This window comes from Micromys minutus (assembly GCF_963924665.1).
Source record: "Micromys minutus genome assembly, chromosome: 6".
Taxonomy (NCBI): Eukaryota; Metazoa; Chordata; class Mammalia; order Rodentia; family Muridae; genus Micromys; species Micromys minutus.
The window spans coordinates 46,005,056-46,027,117 of NC_137975.1; the positions used below are offsets into that span (position 1 = coordinate 46,005,056).

At 36.6% G+C, this 22,062-nt stretch overlaps 1 protein-coding gene across 1 annotated transcript in view; it reads right to left on the reverse strand.

Annotated features, from left to right (window-relative positions):
• MALRD1 (MAM and LDL receptor class A domain containing 1) overlaps positions 1–22,062 on the reverse strand; it is a gene marked incomplete at both ends in the record, with an annotated part of 691,362 nt that overhangs the window by 6,026 nt on the left and 663,274 nt on the right. Inside the window, one exon of the mRNA XM_080918486.1 lies at positions 2,315–2,390. Within this exon, the coding sequence (XP_080774612.1) occupies positions 2,315–2,390 (76 nt within the window). The remainder of the gene's footprint in view (positions 1–2,314; positions 2,391–22,062) is intronic.

Consider the following 22,062-nt stretch of genomic DNA (forward strand, 5'->3'; position numbering starts at 1 on the left):
AGATGAGAAATAGGTAAAACCTTAGAACACATAGGCAAAAGAGAAAAATTTCCTGAACAAAACCACCAATGGCTCATTCTCTAAGGTCAAAGATTGACAAATGGGACTTAATGAAATTGCAAAGTTTCTGTAAGGCTAAGGACACTGTCAAGAAAGCAAAATGGCAGCTAACAGACTGGGAAAATATCTTTACCAACCCCACATCAGATAGAGGTCTAATACCCAAGGTATTCAAAGAACTCAAGAAGCTAGACACCAGAGAATTAAGCAACCCTATTAAAAAATGTGGTATAGACATAAACAAAAATTTTCAATTGAGGAATAATGAATGGTTGAGAAGCATCTAAGGAATTGCTCAACATCCTTAGCCATCAGGGAAATGCAAATCAAAACTACTCTGAAATTCTACCTCACAGCAGTCAGATTGGCCAGGATCAAAAATATAGATGACAGCAGATGCTGGAGAGGATATGGAGAAAGAGGAACACTTCTCCACTGTTGGTGGGGTTGTAAACTGGTACAACAACTCTGGAAATAAGTTTGGCGATTCCTCAGAAATTTGGACATACTACTTCCTGAAAAGCCAGTTATTCCACTTCTGTGCATATACCCCAGAGAAGCTCTAATATATAACAAAGACACGTGAACCACAATGTTCCTAGCAGCTCTGTTTATGATAGCCAGAAGCTGAAAAGAACCCAGATGTCCTTCAGTAGATGAATGGACACAAAAATTGTGGTACATTTACACAAAAGAGTACTACTCAGCTATCAGAAACAATGACTTTATGTAATTCTTAAGAAAATGGATGCATCTAGAGAATATCATTCTAAGTGAGATAAACCAGTCACAAAAAAAAGTCATAATATGCAGTCACTGGTAATTGGATACTAACCCCAGAAAGCTCTGAAAACTCATAGACTGTGTGAAGTTCAAAAAAAAAAGGAAAAGAAAAAGAAAAAAGAAAAAAAAGAAAGAAAAGAAAAGAAAAGTAACATTATGTTTACTCCTTGCACTCCAATGAAACTTTGACTAATTCCTGGTTACATCCTGTTTTACATGTACTTTATGCTCATTGTAACTAGTAAGATATTAATGCACCCTTACAAACCCTAAAAAAAAAAAAAAAAAAACAAAAAAACAAGCAATGACGAATATGTATTCACATACTTTTATTCAAAAATTCTTTAAATTTGTAAAGTTATATATCTTTGTGTTTTTAAAATAAAGTTCTTCAAAAAAATGTCAAAGGAAATAAAATATTCTTTATAAATAAAAACAATAATAAAACCGTCATGATTAGGAAAATTTCTTACTTCCTTTTTTTTTTCTTCTCCACCTAAACAAAACTAAAAGCATACATGACACATTTGATGAAGAAAGCATGGAAATTTAAGAAGCCAACATTTGTTAGTCTTCAACCACATAATATAAGACTCTGAAATGTTGGAATCTGCCTGACCTGACACTTCTGTGCTCGTTGTCATTGTCAATACTTAAATATAAGGAACTGTTGACAGATAAGTTAATAAAAATATGAGAGGAGAGTTAGGAAAGATGTCTCAAGAGTTCAGAGTAGTCACTGCTCTTGGAGAGAACCTCCATTTGGTTGCAGCATCAAGTCTGGCCCTCAAAATGATCTGTAGCCCAGCACTAGGCATACTTTCACCTGCATACACCTGCACTAGGGTGTACTTCCTCTGGTACACACAAATTCACATTTATAACACACATAAAATACATTTTTAAAATGTAATGAGGAAAAAACTCAAGCTTTCTGTCTACTTATTTTTGAGAATGCAAATAAGCCAATAAAACACCCAGTGCGTAGTTACTGGGAAGAGATGACTAATACTATTCTATGGGCTAAACTGATATTTTCCAGATTTACCAGCTCTCTTGGAGGGTGTTCAGAGACCACAAAGCCATTTAACAGTGAACCGATTTTACAAGCAGAATCAAAGTGTCCTAAATGGAAAATCTCACTCACTGTTAGAGCCTGAAATGTCTTTATTGCTTCAAAATGAAATAAATCCAGTAGAATGTTTGTCTTAGCTATAATATAGAAATGGTTATAAACACAACTAATTGGTTGTGGGTAGGGTTGTTTGTGTGTGTATGATTATGCATGTGCAAATGTGTGAGTTTGCTTCTGCTTGCTAATGCGTGTCTTTGCATATGCATGTGAGTGTATGTCTATGTCTCTCTGTGTGTATGTTTTTGTGTGTGAGAGTCTGTATACACCTGTGTGTGTGTGTGTGTGTTTGTTTGTGTGTGTTTGCTTCTGAATCAATGTAGTTCATTTGTCACTTACCTCAGTTTTCTCAGGGTTTATGCAGCTCCCATAAACTGGGTTGACAAAGGCATGACTGCCTTCCCCCTCAGATTTCCTTTAAAACAAAGCAAACGAGTAAAACTCAAACAAGTAAAACAGAGCCACCAAGACCCAATGTTAGTACTGGCTGTTTTATGTTCTTATTCATGGTTTACAAAGTCTTTCTGTGTAGCCCAGTTTGGCTTCAAATTATTTTTCCTTTTATCATACTCTTTAGATGAGGAAACTACAGGCACGTATCACCTTAGATATACATGCATGCCTATATTGCCCTGCCTGGAAATACATAAGTACTACGTGCTTCATGATATCACGGTAACTGTTCAGATTATTGTTCAGTAGAAAAAAATTGAGATAGTATGCCTTTCCAGCATACTAATTTATATACTATGTTTATTATATATATTAATATATATGTATATGTATGCATATTACTGTGCAGGACATCATGGCAACCATATTCTTGAAAACAAATATAATTGGAACTCTTGAGTATTTAGATGCAGATAAACTCTGGCAGATAAAAGGAGCATAAGTTGTTTTCAGTGCTGATTTCTAAAACATTCCTCAAATCATTCTAATAGCGCAAAATCAGAATGAACAATGTAACATGACACTGTAATCTGGAAAAGCTGCCTTGACCTCCCTTAGGCCAAACCACATCCTGAGACTCTGTCTCCTGTAGAAGTCTGTCACCCATGAGTCATCATATCGAATACTTTAACCAACAATCTTATATTTGGGTCTTTGTAAGTTTTGCTTTAATTATTTTTGCATATATCTGATGTGTGTGTGTGTGTGTGTGTGTGTGAGAGAGAGAGAGAGAGAGAGAGAGAGAGAGTGAGAGAGAGAGACAGAGAGACAGAGAGACAGACACACACACACACACACACACACACACACACACACAGAGAGAGAGAGAGAGAGAGAGAGAGAGAGAGAGAGAGAGAGAGAGAGAGAGAGAGAGAGAGAGAGAGAGAGAGTGGGTACAGAGACAGAGGGAGATAGACAAAGACAGAAATAGAGATAGAGATGGAAGAACAGACCTGGAGTTATTCTTATTGTCTTAACAGCAACCAAGAAGTAAAAAAGCACATGCTTTAATATTCTTACATAATCAGGGTAAAATGTCAATAAGCATGGTTTTCTGTATTGTCTATACCGTTAAATGCTCAAGGTGAAGAGAAATTTTAAACATCTGTTTACAGTTTCCAGATGCTGGGCCTCCTATTTCCAGTGACCAAAACCATACAGCCTTGCAGAGGCTAGTATGTGTGATCAGGTGTGGTTGGTAACATATTTTCCTTGTGGCGTCAATATCTTCCAAGCATGCTATTGTTACTACTTTTTAAATCATTGGATTAAATATGCCACTGATAAGGATGTTCACTGTAACTAAGACTACATTTTGATAAGTAATAAATGTATCTGATATAGCTTTTGTGGGTCATATTTTGAAAAGGCAGTATCATATCTATCCTGTCTACATGTTAATTCATTGGCCCAATAATGAAATACTTACACATTTCTCCAATTAAACTGGATACATGTGTTTTGAATCTTTATGTTTGTCCATGTTGAATTGCCAGAGAGGTAAAGTCAGGGCATGCTCCTAGGTGGGAGCACTCTCCAACTGGCGACTGGCAAGGGTATAAGGATGACTTTGAAATGTGTCAAAATGCCAAAGCCAGAGCTGGGTCAGGCCAGGTTGAACATGATTTAGAAAGTATCCAAACACGGTAAAGCTGGGAACTAGGGCATGTAAGATAGCCATAGGCAGTAAATACTGAAAGCAAATCCAACCAACGTTCAAATTGGGAATTTAATTTGAAAAGATTCTTCAAAAATTAAATATATAATCTTTAAAATGAAGGAAGAAGCCTTAAGCTGCTTCTAGACCTGACAGAGTCTGGGAACTGACTGCGGGTGACCAGGCAGTGCTGAAAGAAGCTGCCGGGGCCCAGTGATGCTGATATAAAGTGACAACTTTTGGCTTTGGACTGAGCCCAGACAACTCAAAGATTGGCAGACTGGTATCAGATAAAGTCTGCATCATCTAAATATGTGTTAGAAAGCAATTTTTCTTCTAAAAAAGACTCTTAACTCTTAAAAAATTAAGATTTTATATTTTCTGCTAAGGTTAAATGGATGTACAGAGTCTGGATTTCAGGGTTTGGTGGCTACCTAGAGGGACGGCAGTATTGCTCAAAGGGAGTAATAAAGGGACTCTGGAAGAACAGGTAGGCATCCTTACACTTCAGTCTGTGCTTCCCAGCGGCCTCAATCTGTTTGTTATTCAACCAACGCTTGGCTCCCATTCATGGGCGTGCTGAGTTCCTGTGGTTGAGGATTGATATCTCTCCTACCTCTAAATTAAACATCACATATGACCTCACTCGCTTAACATTAATTTGCCACTCCACACACTGCAAAAGTTTCTCATGTTGATAGCCCAACAGTACTGTAAATAATGAGTTGCTCATACAATTAGTCTACAAATCTCTGAAAAGGGCAACGGTGAAAATGTAAAAGAATAAAATCAAACCCCACGTATACTATAACCAATAATAAAGATTTTGAGGCAGACGTTTACATTGTTTTAGCAGCACTATTAGAATATAATTCATATGGCATATAAATCACATATTTAAAACTCTTAGTGTATCTCTATGTGATACACATGTATGTATGTGCATGTCCACCTTTATAAGTGTAGGTGTACATGTATGGAGGTGTATGAAAGTCTAGGCTATGTATCAACCTGCACCTTCTACCTTGTCTTAGAGAATTTCTCTTTGTGGTTCTTCCCTGTGTACACTGTGTAGCTGGCGTACAGTTTAGGGATGCTCCGTGTTAACCTACAATGTCACTGTATGAGTGCTGGATCACAGATATGTGTTACTATGTACACATCATTCTACAGGCCTCTGGGGATCTGAGCATACATTTTGACACTTGATCAGGAAGCATTTCACACTGAGCCACTTTTATAGCCCCAAACTCACACAGTCACATGTATATGATTCAATGTTTATGATAATATTAATTTTATTAAATCTTAGTTAGTAACATAAGATTTTAATAAATATACCTAACATAAATTTGCCAATGTAATGAATTTGAATGATACAATTCACTGTTATCAATTATTCATAATGTTATGCAACTGCCGGTACTATCTCCAAAACCTTTTCATCATTTCCAATCGAAAGTCAATTATAAACTCAAACAAAAGATAATTGCTAGTATGCTGAAGGAATTTTACTGCTTTTATAGAATATTATAGTATCAAATAAATAAATCCTTGTCTAGGCTGAACGGAACCAAAAGCTGACAATGAATACAACTGTCACTTTAAATACTGAAGACTAGCTCTCAGCAGGTGACTGGTCAGAGGTGAACAAATTAAATCCTCGCATGCATGCACTGTGAGTTTACCCATTAATATTCATCCATTGTTATGCTTTCATAATGTGTTTAATTACTTTTATAATTAGCAGGAATATGTTATTAATTTTGCTTACATAATTGTTTGCCATTTTCTTCAAGTGTCGTTTAATCCTTTTGGTAGTCTTGGTTTTCTCCACCCCATTTGCCTGTCATTTTGTATGTCAAAGAGAATGGACTAGATGCTGAGTCAACCCTTCGATTACATAGCCCCACTACTATTTCATTTGAGCAAAACGGTCATAATGCATTTATATTTAAAGTATGCTTAGGGTTAGGAAGACAGGGTTAGGGTTAGGCAAGGAAAATGAAGGTACCTGCTCTTCAGTGCTACTCCTGTTAGTCAGGATCTGAAACGTCAGAGAAATGATGTTCCTGACACATCGATATGTATAAAATCATATTGATCATATGGATTAGGGGAACAGAAACTCTGCCTTAGGCACTCAGATTCAACCATGAAGGCCATGGCGTGCAGACCAAACGCTCAGGCCATTTGAAACCAGGAACAGCAGTGATCCAATGACACAGGCCTGGTGAGCCTGCACCGCGAGTTGCCTGGGGACAGAAAGGGCTGGGCCTGGTGCGCCGAAAGAATGGTCTCGAGATTAGTTCAGGAGAGCAGGAACTCTGCCATGAGGAATCAGTTTCCACCCAGAAGGCCTTGTGTGCAGACCAAACGCTCAAGCCATTTGCCACCTAAAAGAGCGAGATCCAGGTACACAGGCCAGGTACATGTGAGGGATGGGAACCAATCACTGACAACAAGACCACATATAATCACAGACAACAAGATGGCAAAGGAAAGCTAAAGGACATACCCCAGGGAAACCAAGACAACCTGGCAACACTGGAACCCAGCTCTCTCATCAGGAAGACAGATTAATTGGAAAAAAACCTTGTTCTACAAATATGAGGATCAGAGTTAAGTTCTCACATGTATGTGAAAAGGCCTTATGGTTTATGCTTATAATCACAGAGCTACAGAGGCAGAGAGAGATGGATCCCTAGGATCACAGAACATCCATCCTGGGCAAGTTGGTGAGTTCAAGGAAGTGGGAGAGTCTGGCTCTAAAGGCAAAAACAGTAAATGGTTCTTCTTTGGTCTCAGTGCCTATGTATGCATAAACTGACATATACACAGAGACATGTGCATGTACACATATGCATACACTAAAATACATATATATGTTGAAGTGAAAGCCTAGCTCAAGAATGAGACACAAAGGTATAAAATTAAAGGGAGGGAACAGCATTTCAGAAGCCATGCATGACCTTTCCTACCCTGCAAAGCATGCAGTACTCTACTTACTTTTTAAAAAATTAAACAATTTTATTTTAAAAAACAAAGATAAATGTACAGATTTTAAAAGCATTTTTGCATAAAAGTATATAAATACATTTTTGTCAGTACTTGATTTTTTATTGAACAACTTTATTTTTAAAAACAGAGATAAATGTACAGCTTTTAAGCATTTTTGTATAAAAGTATACAAATACATTTTTGACAGTGCTTGTTTTTTTTTTAAAGGTTTGATAGTGTGCATTAAGATCTTACTAGTTACAATGAACATAAAGTATATGTAAAACAGGATGTAACCTGGGATTAGTCAAAGTTTTCTTGGTGTGTAAGGATTGAGCACATTGTTTTTTAATTTTCTTTTATTGAACTTCATAAAGTCTGTGAGTTGTTTCTGGGGCAGTGAGAGCCTCTGGGGTTAGCATCCCACTATCAGTGACTGCATATTATGTCTGTTCTTTCATGACTGGGTTATCTCACTCAGGATGATATTCTCTAGATGCATCCATTTTCTTAAAAATTTCATACAGTCATTGTTTCTGATGGCTGAGTATTACTTCATTGTGTAAATGTACCACAATTTTTGTGTCCATTCATCTACTGAAGGACATCTGGGTTCTTTCCAGCTTCTGCCTATTATAAATACAGCCCGCTATGAACATTGTGGTGCATGTGTCTTTGTTGTATGTTGGATCTTCTCTGGGGTATATGCTCAGAAGTGAAATAACTAGCTATTCAGGTAGTACTATGTCCAATTTTCTGAGGAATTGCCAGACTGATGACCAGAGTGGTTGTACCAGTTTACAACCCCACCAACAGTAGAGAAGTGTTTTTCTTTCTCCACATCCTCTCCAGCATATGATCTCATCTGAATTTTTGATCTTGGCCAATCTGACTGGTGTGCAGTGGAATCTAAGGGTTGTTTTGATTTGCATTTCCCTGATGGCTAATTATGTGGAGCACTTCCTTAGATGCTTCTCAGCCATTTGATATTCTTCAATTAAGAACTTTTTGTTCAGCTCTGTATCCCAGTTTTTAATAGGGTTGTTTGATTCTCTGGTGTCTAGTTTCTTGAGTTTTTTGTATATCTTGGATATTAGGCCTTTATCTGATGTGGGATTGGTAAAGATCTTTTTCCACTCTGTTGGTTTCCATTTTGTATTCTTGACAGTGTCCTTAGCCTTACAGAAACTTTGCAATCTAATTAAGTCCCATTTGTCAATCTTTGACCTTAGAGCATGAGCCATTAGTGTTCTGTTCAGGAAATTTTCTCCTGTGCCTATGTGTTCTAAGGTTTTCCCTACTTTCTCTTCTAATAGTTTCAGTGTATGTGGTTTAATGTGGAGATCTTTGATCCACTTGCAGTTGAGATATGTACAAGAAGATAAGAAATGGTCGATTTTCATTCTTCTGCATACTGAGTGCCAGTTGTACCAACACTGTTTGTTGAATAGGCTGTTCTTTTTCCATTGAATGTTAGAGCTCCTTTGTCAAAAATCAGGTGACCATATATATAAGGGCTCATTTCTGGATCTTCTATTCTATTCCATTGATCCACGTGCCTATTTCCGTACAAGTACCATGCAATTTTTAGCACAATTGCCTTGTAATATAGCTTGAGGTCGGGGATAGTGATTCCCACAGATGTTTTCTTGTTGTTGAGGATGGATTTTGCTATTTTTAGTCTTTTGTTATTCCAGATGAAATTACACATTGCTCCTTCCAACTCTATGAAGAATTGGGTTGGTATTTTGATAGTGATTGCATTGAATCTGTAGATTGCTTTTGGCAAGATGTCCATTTTTACAATTTTGATCTTTCCAATTTATGAGAATGGGAGATCTTTCCATTTTCTGAAATCTTCCTCGATTTCCTTCTTTAGAGATTTGAAGTCCTTGTCATACAGGTCCTTCACGTGCTTAGTTATAATCATATCAAGGTATTTCATATTGTTTGTTACTATCGTGAAGGGTTTCCTTTTCCTAATTTCTTTCTTCACATGTTTTTTCTTTGAGTAGACGAAAGCTACTGATTTGTTTGAGTTAATTTTATATCTAGTCACTTTGCTGAACTTGTTTATACTGTAGAATGTCTCTGGTGGAATTTTTGGGGTCATTTACATATAGTATTATGTCATCTGAAAACAGTGATGTTTTTGCCTCTTCCTTTCCAATTTTTATCCCTTTAATTTTTTTTTTTTTTTTTTTTTTTTTTTTTTTTTTTTTTTTGCTGCCTATTTGCTTTAGCCACGACTTCCAGTACTATATTGAATAGGTAGGGGTTAGGTGGGCATCCTTGTCTAGTCCCTTATTTTAGTGGGATTGCTTCAAGTTTCTCACCATTAAGTTTGATGTTGAATATTGGTTTGCTGTATATTTCTCCTATTATGATTAGGTATGAACCATGGATTTCTGTTCTTTGCAAGACTTTTAACATGAACATTTGTTGAATTTTGTCAAATGCTTTCTAAGCATCTAGGGAGATAACAATGTGGTTTTTTTCATTTAGTTTGTTTATATGGTGCATTTCATTGATGGAATTCAGTATATTAAACCATTCCTATATCCCAGGGATGAAGCCTACTTGATCATGGTGAATGATTATTTTGATGTGTTCTTCGATTAGATTTGCAAGGATTTTGTTGATTATTTTTGTATCATTGTTCATAAGGGAGACTGGTCTGAAGTTTTCTTTCCTTGTAGGGTCTTTTGTGGTTTAGGAACGAGGGTTGTTGTTGCCTCACAATATGTGTTAGGTAATGATCCATTTGACTCTATTTTGTTGAATAGTTTGGAGAATATTGGTATTAGGTCATCCATAAATATCTGAAAGAATTCTACACTGAACCCATCTAGACCTGGGCTTTTTTTTTTTTTTTTTTTTTTTTTTTGGTTGGGAGGCTTTTGATGACTGCTTCTATTTCTTTAGGTGTTAAAAGATTATTTAGATGGTTTACCTGGTCCTGGTTTAACTTTATTATTTAATATCTGTCTAGAAATTATCCATTTACTTCAGACTTCCAGTTTTGTTGAGTATAGGATTTGATAGAGGATCTGATGATTTCTTCAAGTTACCCAGTTTCAGTTGTTATGTCTCTACTTCCCTGTCTGATTTTGTTAATTTGGGTACTCTTTCTTTGCCCTCCAATTAGTCTGGGTAAGGGTTTACCAATCTTGTTAATTTTCTCAAAGAACCAGCTCTTGATTTTGTTGATTCTTTGAAAGGTTCTTTTTGTTTCTCTTTGGTCAATTTCTGCTCTGAGTTTAATTATTTCTTGCAGTCTACTTCTCTTGGGTGTATCTGCTTGCTTTTGTTATAGAATTTTCAACTGTGCTGTCAAGTTGCTAGTGTTGCTCTCTCCAGTTTCTTTTTGGAAGCACTCAGAGCTCTGAGTTTTTCTTTCAGTGTTACTTTCATTGCATTCCCTAGGTTTGTGTATGTTGTGTTTTCATTTTTATTAAAATCTAGAAAATCCTTAATTTCTTTCCTCTTTGACCATGCTATCATTTAGTAGAGCATTGTATAATTTCCACATGAAATTGGGTTTTTGTTGTTTTTGTTGTTATTAAAGACCATCCTTAGACCATACTGATCTGATAGGATGCATGGGAGTATTTCAATCTTCTTATTTAGGCTTGTATTGTGACCAATTATACGGTCAATTTTGGAGAAGGTCCTTTAGGTGCTGAGAAGAAGGTGCATTCTTTTGTTTTAGGAAGAAATGTTCTGTAGATGTCTACTAAGACCAATAGATTCATCACCTCTGCTAGTTTCACTGTGTCCTTGTTCAGTTTCTGTTTCTATAATCTGTGCATTGATGAGAGTGGGGTTTTAAGCTCTCTCACTATTATTGGTAGTGCAATGTATTTTTTGAGCTTTTGTAGGGTTTCTTTTATGAATATGGGTGCTCTAGTATTTGGAGCGTATATGTTAAAAATTGAGAGTTCCTCTTGACAAATTTTCTCTGTAATGAGAAAAAGTGTCCTTCCTTATCTTTTTTTGAAAACTTTTGGTTGAAAAATCTACATTATTCGATATTAGAATGGCCACTCCGGCTTGCTTCTTGGGGCTATTTGCTTGGAAGGTTTTTTCCCAACCATTTACTCTGAGATAGTGTCTGTCTTTGTCTCTGAGATGAGTTACCTGAATGCAGCAAAATGCTGTAATTCTGTTTATGTATCCAGTCTGATAGCCTATGTCTTTTTATTGGGGAATTGAGTCCATTTTTTTAACAGGTATTAAGGAGTAATGATCGTTGTTTCCTGCTATTTTTTATTTTAGAGTTAGAATTGTGCCTGTTTGTCTTAATTCTTTTGGTTTTCTTGCTTAGGTAATTTCTTGTTTTTACTAGGATGTAGTTTCTCTCCTTGTATTGGGTTTTCCACCTAAAATTCATTGTAGTGCTGGGTTTGTGGTCAGATATTGTGTAAATTTTGGTATGTCCGGGAATATCTTGGTCTTTCCATTTATGGTGATTGAGAGTTTTACAGGGTATAGCAGCTTGGGCTGACACTTGTGTTCTCAAAGGGTCTGCATGATGTCTCTCTAGGATCTTCTATCTTTCATAGTCTCTGTTGAGAATTTGGGTATGATTCTGATTGGTCTGCCTTTATGTGTTACATGACCTTTTTCCCTTACTGCTTTTAGTATTCTTTCTTTGCTTTGAGCACTTGGCATTTTGACTATTATGTGTTGGGTGTATTTTCTTGCCTGGTCCTCTCTATTTGGAGTTCTGTAGGCTTCTTTTATGCTCATGGTCATCTCATTCTTAAGAGTAGGGAAGTTTTCTTCTACAAATGTGTTGACGATATTTACTGTGCCTCTTGGTTGATATTCTTCTCCCTCCTCTATTCCTATTATCCTTATGTTTGGTCTTCTCATTGTGTCCTGGATCTCCTGGATATTTTGGGTTAGGAGCTTTTTGGCTTTTGCTTCTTCTCTCACTGTTTTGTCTACGTTTTCAATGTTGTCTTCAGCCCCTGACATTCTCTCTTCCATCTCTTGTAGTCTGTTGGAGATGTTTGCATCTGTGACTCCTGATTTCTTTTTAGGTTTTCTACCTCCAGGGTTGAGTCTTTTAATGTTTTATTTATTGTTTCCATTTCCATTTTAAATTTCTTCTTAAATTCCTTCATGTCTTTGGTCATTTTTACCTCTAGTTCTTTTATTTCCTTGAGTGTTTTTCTTGTTTCCTCTTTAAAAGCTTCTCTTGCTTTATGCTTTTTTCTCATTGTTCTTTAAGGATCACTAACATCATTTTGAGGTATGATTTCAGGTCTGAGTCTTTTTTTTTCTGGAATGTTTGGCATTTCGACGTTTGCAGTGATAGGAAAGCTGGGTTCTTGTGTTTCCAGGTAGTCTTGGTTTTTATTGGGTAAGTTCTTTCGCTTTCCTTTTGCCATCTTGTTGTCTGTGATTATATGTGGTCTTGTTGTCTGTGATTGGTTCCTGTCTCTACCTTGTACCTTGCCTGTGTCCCTGGATCTCTGCTGTTACTGGTTGTAGATGGCCTGAGCAGTTGGTAAGTACAAATAGGCCCTCTGGGTAGAAACCGAGTCCCCCTGCCAGATTTACTGATCCCCTGAACCAATCGGTTTGGGGGAGGTCACTTTCTGTGTGCTTGGCCCAGATTCCTCTGCACCCAGGATACTCGCAGTGGAGTCTCACCAGACCTCCCTACTTAATTTTAACCACTTTAATTTGTAATCAATTATTAGCTTAATGGGTAATATAACTAGTTTCATCCTGAAATCTTTGTATAAATATGTTATTATAAGTTGATCTTATTTTCTATTTCCCACTCTCTGTTATCTCTTTTCCCACCCAGCTGGTTGCTTCTCACCCCTTTTTATTACATGTACTCTATTGCCCTATCCTATTTCCATTTTCACTAAGATATCTTCTCCCTTTATAATCCAGTTTTTCATTTTGTGACCTAAAAACAAATATATAAATAGTGCAAGGCACACAATGAGCACACACACACACACACACACACACACACACACACACACACACACCACACTCACAGATAGACAAATACACACACTTCTAAATGATTAATAGAAAAAATGGTCTGACATAATGGTCTTTAGTTTCACATATTTTCCTGTCTTGTGCAGTCACAAGACAGTTCTCTGTTCAGTTTTTTGGCGAATCTTCATGATGATTACGTAGTGACTGCACAAGTTTGTATTTTTGCCATTGGTGAATAGAAGAACCATAATTTCAGGATATACTTACAGTGACATGAAGATGACTTGAAGCAATTACCAGTGATTTTTCTATTAAAAGTTATTGCCTGTGCACACTGGTTGGCAGAAATAGCTTCAAACACTAAGCTAACTTCTCTATATTGTTTCTTGAAGCCAGCCAATATTTCAAGTTCACAGACATGAACGCTATTAATTTTCAGATGGAATGCAGTGCAGTATGGTCACACTCTGTAAGATGCTAGCATAGTGACTCTGCTATTTTCCATCCTTCCCCTTAACTTACTAAAATATATCCAATGCTTGTAATACATTCATACAGTATATGTGACCATATCTACCAGATTCTGGCCCTACACAGTCAATCAGGGCAAGATTAATCCCTACAGAGTTTCCTGTAAAGATGCTAGACTCAGGCAGATACTATTGTTACCAATGCCAACTACAGACTGATACTTGACAATGACTGATTACTATTCTCTTCATTTTTTCCCCCTTGGGCTGTCACTTATATTTTCTTAAAAGTTTCTTTCTCTTTTTCATTCAGAGCTTGGATTGAATGAAAATATAAGAGTTTGTGATAGAAATAACTACTAGTGATGTTTAGAAGGTTATTCTCATTTTTATGTGTCATGACACATGCACAGTATACGTGTATGTGTGCTTGTGTGCATGTGTCAATCTGCGTGTTTATGTGGTTGAGTGTTCAGGTGCACATTGGAAGACAAAAAAAAAGTGTGCTGCTGGATCTTATAAAATTGGAGTTTCATGTAATTTTGAGCTAACTTCTATGAATGATGGGACCCAAACTCAGATCTTCAGTAAAAGCAGTAAACCCTGTTAACTACTGAGACATCCATCTCTAGCTGCACTACTGCCATTTAAAATCATCTAATATTAGCTGTCAGGAATCTGATGATAAAAGGCAAATAAACAAAAAGCTCATTCTGTGCATTTCTCTTTCGTCTCTCTCTCTCTCTCTCTCTCTTTCTCTCTCTCTCTCTCTCTCTCTCTCTCTCTCTCTCTCTCTCTCTCTGTGTGTGTGTGTGTGTGTGTGTGTGTTCCGTTTCTCCCTTTTTTAAATTATAGATCAATTGAGATTCCTCTATTAGCCCTTTGTTGGTTAAATATTGTGTTTATTTTCAACTCTTCCAGTACCTCCTACCTGCGAGGAATATAGTATAAACAAAGCAAAGCTTTAAAGAAATAGCAATTTCATAGACACTGCTTTCTGAAGGCCTTATGATGGAACCAAGTTAGTAATATCTGTACTGTTCATTCTATCCCACATCCAACAGCACTTCCTGAAGGGCTGGGAAAGCAGCTCAGTGGTGGGGTAATTTTCAAGCACATATAATTGCTTGGCTTTGGTACAGGCACTGAGGATTTTAACAGAGGTTCTCATGATTACACAGCAAGCACTTCATGCACTGAGCTCTGTGGTATGGCCTCTTTTTATGTACTTGTAATGTTCATCAATATCTTCCTTGCCCAGGACAGATTCTTCCAGAAATACCTTCTTCAACCAGGATCCTGTCAGTAATTTTTTCCATCCTACAGCATCCTATAAAGCTATGAAGAGAGAGTCTTTTTTACCCGGTTTTCCAACCTTGGGACATGGGAGGCCTTGTTTTTATCTTGTTTGTTTGTTTGTTTTCATGGGACACAAGAAAATGACTGTTTTCATAGGAAACACAAAAGAGACTGCTGCCCTTGTTTCCCATGAACAATTCAGTGTCAAATAATATGCCTGGGCCATCATGCTTTTCTGTAAATATTAGAAGAATATTTGGTCACTTTTGTATGACGTATTTCAGGCACAGGGTAAAAAATGTGCAGGGAGAGAAAAGAGCATAAGTAAGTAGACAGTAGGAGATTGCGTGATGATCTGGAGGTAAGGAACTAGCACATGGAGAGGATATCAGGTACTTGTTCTATGTATGATAGATGCATGACACTGAGATGCTGGAAGTCAAATGTAAGCAGGACAGTCAATTATGCAGGCCACATGTTCAAAGAAAAACAAACCAGGCATTCAGAAGCACAAGTGACATTTATTTCATGCAGCCTGCTATTGTCATCCAGCATGAACAAGTAACAAGTTCAGAACATTATTTTAAGAAGGCAGCAGGAGATTTCACACGGTGTTTTAATGTCTCTCAGAATACAATGCTGAGGCTCTGCCAAGATATGCTTTAGTAAAGTGTTATGCATAAAAAGCCGCTGGCAACGAACGAGAAGAGGCTCTCTAGAAGCTTGGTAGGGACATAGGAAAGTAAAACTGGGAGACATCTTGATATGTTTATGTGAACCAGTTTTTAAAATGTCACGATTAAACCCTGAGGCAATTTCTCAGTGCATGTACTTGCCATAAAATATGAGGACATGCGTTCAAATCACTGGAATGCATGTAAAACTGTACATGGTGCATTACTATAATCTTAGCATTCTCATTGTGATAAGGAGGACAAGACAGAATATCAAGAGGATGGTATAAGAGGTGGATAACTCGACACTCTGCCTCACATAACTTAGAAAGTAAAGACCATATGAACGTTGTCCTCTTACCTCCATATGCAGGGTTAGCATATGTGCACTGGCATTCACCCACATGTACAGACATTCAAAGTCAAAACAATATCAATATAAAATGTAATACTAGATCCAATATAATTATCTGAAGACAGACCAAACCTGTATGATGACCTAAGGTATTAAAAGAAGAATTCAGGAGAGTTAACTTTTCTCACTGATCTACATAATCTCAAATCATGGAGACCTGAGAAAGGAAAGTTAAAAAAAAAGGGTTAGAAAAAGAGGAATGTGAAGGAAGAGTTAGAAGGGGGTTAGGAAGGAGAATGACTGGGTGGAATAAAGCAAAATTATAGAAGGAAAGAAAGTAAGCCAGTTTGAAAGGACAGAGATAAGTGTGTATGAAGGGGAATATGAGCTAGAAGTTTCTTTTTCCAAGTGTTTAAGACAAACTATTTGGGAGTAAACTAGATTTGCAAGCACAACTAGAAAAGACCTAAAATAGAGAGGAAGGGCTTCATCATCTATGGTCATGGACGGAGAAGCACTGTGACACCAAAGTATGCTGAACTCATTCAAACAAGACAGCAGCTGCCATATTTCTCTTACTCCTTTCAAACAGGAAATAAATATGCTGACCACAAAACCTGTGACTATTTAACAGGAAGCTGGCCACAGTGGAACACTTTCATGAGAACATGACCAGGAATATGGATATAAGTATAAGCATGAAGCTGACCTGGGCTCCTGTAACCTTGAATCAAGAGGAGCTTCCAATAAGAGTTTGGTCATCACTCTCTAAGTGCAGTGTTAGCAAATTCAGAGACACATAATTTAGACCAGATCCAGGGTAGGAAAGTTCCTGTGCACAAGGACTTGAAAGCACATTGTCAAAATATTTTCTGAGCTGGTAAAAATTACCAGAGGACAACATTGAGATGATAATTAAAGGGGAAGGTGAAAATATATGTAGAAAGAGGTCATCAAAGCTATCAAAAAACATTAGCTGCAACCCCACATCTAGTGATCTCAGCTTTATTAAACGACAATAGCACTTCATAACTCTGTTAGATTTCAGATGGGTATAGCAGTACCTCTGAAGTCTATGCAGCACTATGTCTAAAGACCCAGAGATATGTCAGTGAAAAGTTTTTTCCAGAGTAATGACATATTAAAACGGAAAACTTATAATTGATTAAGTCAGGTATTTTATTGTTTGTATTTTCATTAACATGGGAATGGAAAAGAGAGGTAAGATGATGACAACCATGCATAATATGGAAATGTTCATTGTTTGGATCTCACCACAAACATGCAATAATTTTTAAAGGTCAACTTGACCTTGACAAACAGTAACCATTTGTCATCATATTAAATCTCAACTTTTCAGTACATTCCTTGCTATGTTGTTAAAAGCATTCAAAATAGGCACTTGGAAGGGAAACATACAAGTACAGAGTACAAGTATGTGCTATGTTTTGTGAAGACATTGTAAGATTGAGTTACATGCTAAACATACTTCATAAAAAATTATTCTTTTGAAAGAATGAGTGAAAAAAATATGATTATTTAGACTAGGGCATCTAACAGTCATTTTCATACAATATATAGACAAAGAAAGGCTTTACATCAAATCGAACACACAATGTCTACTAACAGTGAGTATGTTGAAATAGTCAAAAAGGTTAGAAATTTTGCAGAACTTGTTTTCTTCTACAAAGACAAACAATTCTCCATACTTTGAAGAGTTCACTGGAAAGAATATTTCTTTTGTTGCTCAATTATCCATGCTAACAATTGGAAACTGCATCAAAAATCACATATAGATTAATGACATTTCCCAAGTGCAAAGTAGGTCAGTGAATTTGTAATGTGAAAGAGGTGCTGGCTAGTCTTCTGTCAATTTGACACAAGCTAGAGCTCTTTGCAGCGAGGAAACCTCAGTTGAGAAAAATGTCCCCATAAGATCCAGCGGTAAGGCATTTTCTTAATTAGAGGGTATTGGGGGAGGGCCAGCTCATGAAGAATGGTGCCTGCCATTCCTGGGCTGGTGATTTTGGTTTCTCTAATAAAAAAGGCTAAGCTAGCATGGGATCCAGCTAGGGAGAACAATCCTTCACAACCTTGGAAGCAGTTCCTGCTTTCAGAGTCCTGCACTGAGTTCCTGTCCTGACTTCCTTTACTATAAACAGTGTCGTGAAACAGAAGCTGAACAAACCCTTGCTATCTCAACTTGATCCTGGTAACAATGCTTTGTTGCAGCAATGAGATTCTTAACTGAGACAATAGCATACATTTTTTTACTGACAGTATTTTAGGTATTACAATATCAAGGTTCAGGGTAGTATAAAATTGCCAAAAATTTCAAGTTATTAAAAGTTTTTCCAAACATTATCATTATATATATATATATATATATATATATATATATATATATATATATATATATATATAATTTTATTTAAAAAGACTTTCACATCAATGTATTTCAGATGAGGAGTTGAGACATGATAGAATCCTGCAGACTGGCTGGCAAGAATTTTTTATGTAACCGAGGTTGCCATCAGACTCATGAGCATTTTCCTTTCTTAGCCTCCAAAGACTTATAACCATAAGTGTAAAAACTATATGTCAAGCTCTACAGTAGATTTTTGCTAACTACATCTTCCGAGATTATTTTTTCATCATTTCACTCAATAAATGTAATAATTTGAAGCTATAAAGTATTCAAAATTCAGTTCCCAGAAAATTACACTTTTTTATATTTATTTTACTGTGCATATTAAATGCTGCTTTGGTATATACAACATTATTAAAAAATTTGTCATTTATTAGTTTTAATTTCTGCTGTCTAAAATTTTGTCATAACCTGAATTAACTAAAGCTCTTGCATGTTTTCAAAATATTTGAAAGTGTAAAACTCTATCTTAAAAATATTAAGAAGACAAATTAGGAAAAAGAGAAAGAATTCATACATACCAATTAGTATTTCCAAGTGACAGTTTTGCATAAAGTTCAGCAGATACATTATGATATTAATATAACAATGACAAGGTTAAACATAATTTAAAATTTTTTCTCACCTCTGGCTTGGGTTTGTAGGTATGATTCCCAGGGTGTTTGTGAACTAGGGTCTATGAGTTGAGTGATGGCTACAAAATTCAGAAAGATTCCTCCAGTTTGTCCTGTGTATGAGCCCCACAGCTAACCCAGCTCCATATAAGTATTTCAACAGCAGATAAGGTATCACAGTTCCTGATGCACTTAAGTCCCTCTAATGCACTCCTATGTAACCCACTCCCATGATGCATGTTTCATCACGGCTTCTCAAGCTCCCTGCTAACTGTGCTGTGATCCTTTACTTACACAGATAAGAGGGACGTCAGACTCCCCAGTGTGTTTCCATAGCCCTCCTCATTGGTCAGAAACATTGTGAAATTCAGTCTGACAGGCCACTTCTTTGTACGGTATTTTATATTCATTATTTATACCGTTAGCAGGACTTAAAGTAATGTCTCTGTTGGAATAAGATTGTTTTCGAGCTGTATTGCTCTGCATGAAAATCCATCTTAATTTCCTTTTGAATTTCTGTGGATTCTCTGTCATTTTGATTGAAATTTCGCCTTATTTGTGACTGTCATTAATTATTTATTAAATACTGTTTCTTGTTATAATGGTTTTGGCAATGAAAACATAACAACTCTCATAAGAATTGTTAGAGAAAAATTGGACATAGTGGCATTTGTTTACTTACATCCATGTCTCTGCAACTCAAGATTAACTTCCCATGGGGTGGAGCTCATACACTTTTCGGTTTATTTAGAAAACAATGCATTAGCCAACTGTCCGTGTAAACTCAGGGAGGAGTTTACATGATGCTTCTGTTTCATTAATCTTTGTTTCATGAGGGGATGATATAGAAAACAACAGTAAATGTTTACAGCAGGCAATGTAGCTTAATGATAACATTATTGATCTAACATATAACACACATGCCCCCACACACAGACACACACACACACACACACACACACAAACACAGAGAGAGAGAGAGAGAGAGAGAGAGAGAGAGAGAGAGAGAGAGAGAGAGACAGAGAGAGACAGAGAGAGAGAGAGAGAGAGAGAGAGAGAGAGAGAGAGAGAGAGAGAGAGAGATACTGAATTGCTCTCAACCATTGGCAGAATAGCTTCTTTTTCCCTCAGTGGCCATCAACCAATGCAGAAAAGCATTTTTAGACAGAATCTTGGAAAAAATACATCAAGTGCTTAGCTCGAAATGGGACATTTTTGTCAAACCCCTTGCTCCCTGGAGTGGCTCAGGTAACATCACAAAGGCAGAGGCAGAGACAATGTTATATTAGAAAGGAAGAGTGTGGTAAAATGCTGTCTTCTAGACATGAAGTGGTTACTGCTTCACACAATCCTTGTGGCTACCTGTAGAAGACCTAAAAACAATCATGTAAATTATAACTCATAAATGGTGGGGTTACTCTCCAGGTACAGTATTTCCTGTGATACCATTGGCAGTTGATAGCCACTGAAGGAGAGAAACTCATTCTTTTGTAGGGTGTGGCTCTTAGTAGGTTTTCTATGTGTCATTGATAATTCCCCCCACCTATGTACATATGGCAAACAGTAATTGGACATAGTGGGTTCTTTAAAGGTCATGAGGTTGAGAGGGGGCATGCTGGAGGAAATGGTGGGAAATGAGAAAGTTGGGAAGGGGAAACTGGAGTTGGAAATTATTATGTATCAACATATACCTTATGTAATTTGTAAGAACAAAGAACAAATTTAATTAAAAATGAAAAGAACTGATGTGAGGTGAGAAGAAATAGTCTCACTCATCTCAAATCATTTTTCACTGACATTTTGTTTTCATTTTTTAATGGACCTAGGTATTACATAGGCATTAACCCATGTTAGTTTAGATATTAGAACAAAATCCTAGCTACTTCTGCACACACAGTTGGTGTAGCAGCTCTGTTTCACAGCATGTTTTCACAGATGTTAGTAAGCAGTTGTAGTGGACCATGGTGATTTCTACTCTTTCTTCAGACAGGTTTTCCTAGCTGCCTGTTATGCAGAAACACCTCTCACTCCTCTCCTTTGATATCTTCAAGCCCCATCCTTGGAGAACACTTATTTTGTGACTTTCTCCCATCAGAATGAAGTATTTCTTCTTGTAAATTGCTGTATATGAAAATTCACTCTAATGTCTTTATTGATTTTTTTAGTCGTATAACATGTTTGATTGAAAACTGATTGCAGTGTTGAAGTTAATTATCAGCCTCCATGAGTGTCCTCAGCAGTTACCTAGCAGCTGCTTTGTTCACAGAGCTTGCAGAAAATTTCAAGTTGACAATTCTATGTAAGAAATCTATTGTGAAACTTGGTTTTATTTCACTAGGAATTCTGAATCTGCTCAAATTCCTATAACTATGTGCCAATTTGGATTTATTAATATATTTAGTTAGAATGCATTTATACCTAATATCAGTTGATAACATGCATTAGGAAAAATAAAAGAGAGCAATGAAGTAGCTTTTATTTATAGTTATGAAATCATTTCTTTATAGGAAACATACAGAGGAGGCCTAGATAGAGCAGTCGATAATTGGCAATCTATGTAGATTGCCCTGAGTTGATCTGTGCACATTGAATTCCCAGTTAATTGTAGCCACTTATTTTCCTATCTGGCCTGTGGGTGCCTCACACTGACCATCTCTAACTTCTCTTACTAGATTCTGTTTTCCCAAGATGCTTTTTTGTTTCTCAACTCATGAATTTCAATTTACGATGTATTGTCCTCACCAAATCCTTAATCAAACTTCCCTTCATATTGCCATTAAGTTCAAAGAAACATGCCTTCCTTTTCTGCCTTTTCATGCTCTTCCAGTTTATCCTATGCAGTTGATATGGATTTGGTGAAACACTGGGATTATTTGATTTACAAAAACATTCCTCACTGGCATATAATTGTTTTACTTACTTATTTAATTTGGAATGTGTATATTGTTTGCACATAATATATGCATGTTATATGTATTGACTGTGGGTTTACGTGCCTGTATGTGTGCATGCAGGGGACATAAGAAGTTGTCAATAACTTCTGTTGTTCTTCACCTTATTGGTTAGATTGTTTTTTTTTTTTTTTTTTTTTGTTTTAGGTAGGGCCTCTCAGTGAAACTAAAGCTCATATCTTTAACCAAACTGGCTAATGGAAAAAAATCCTG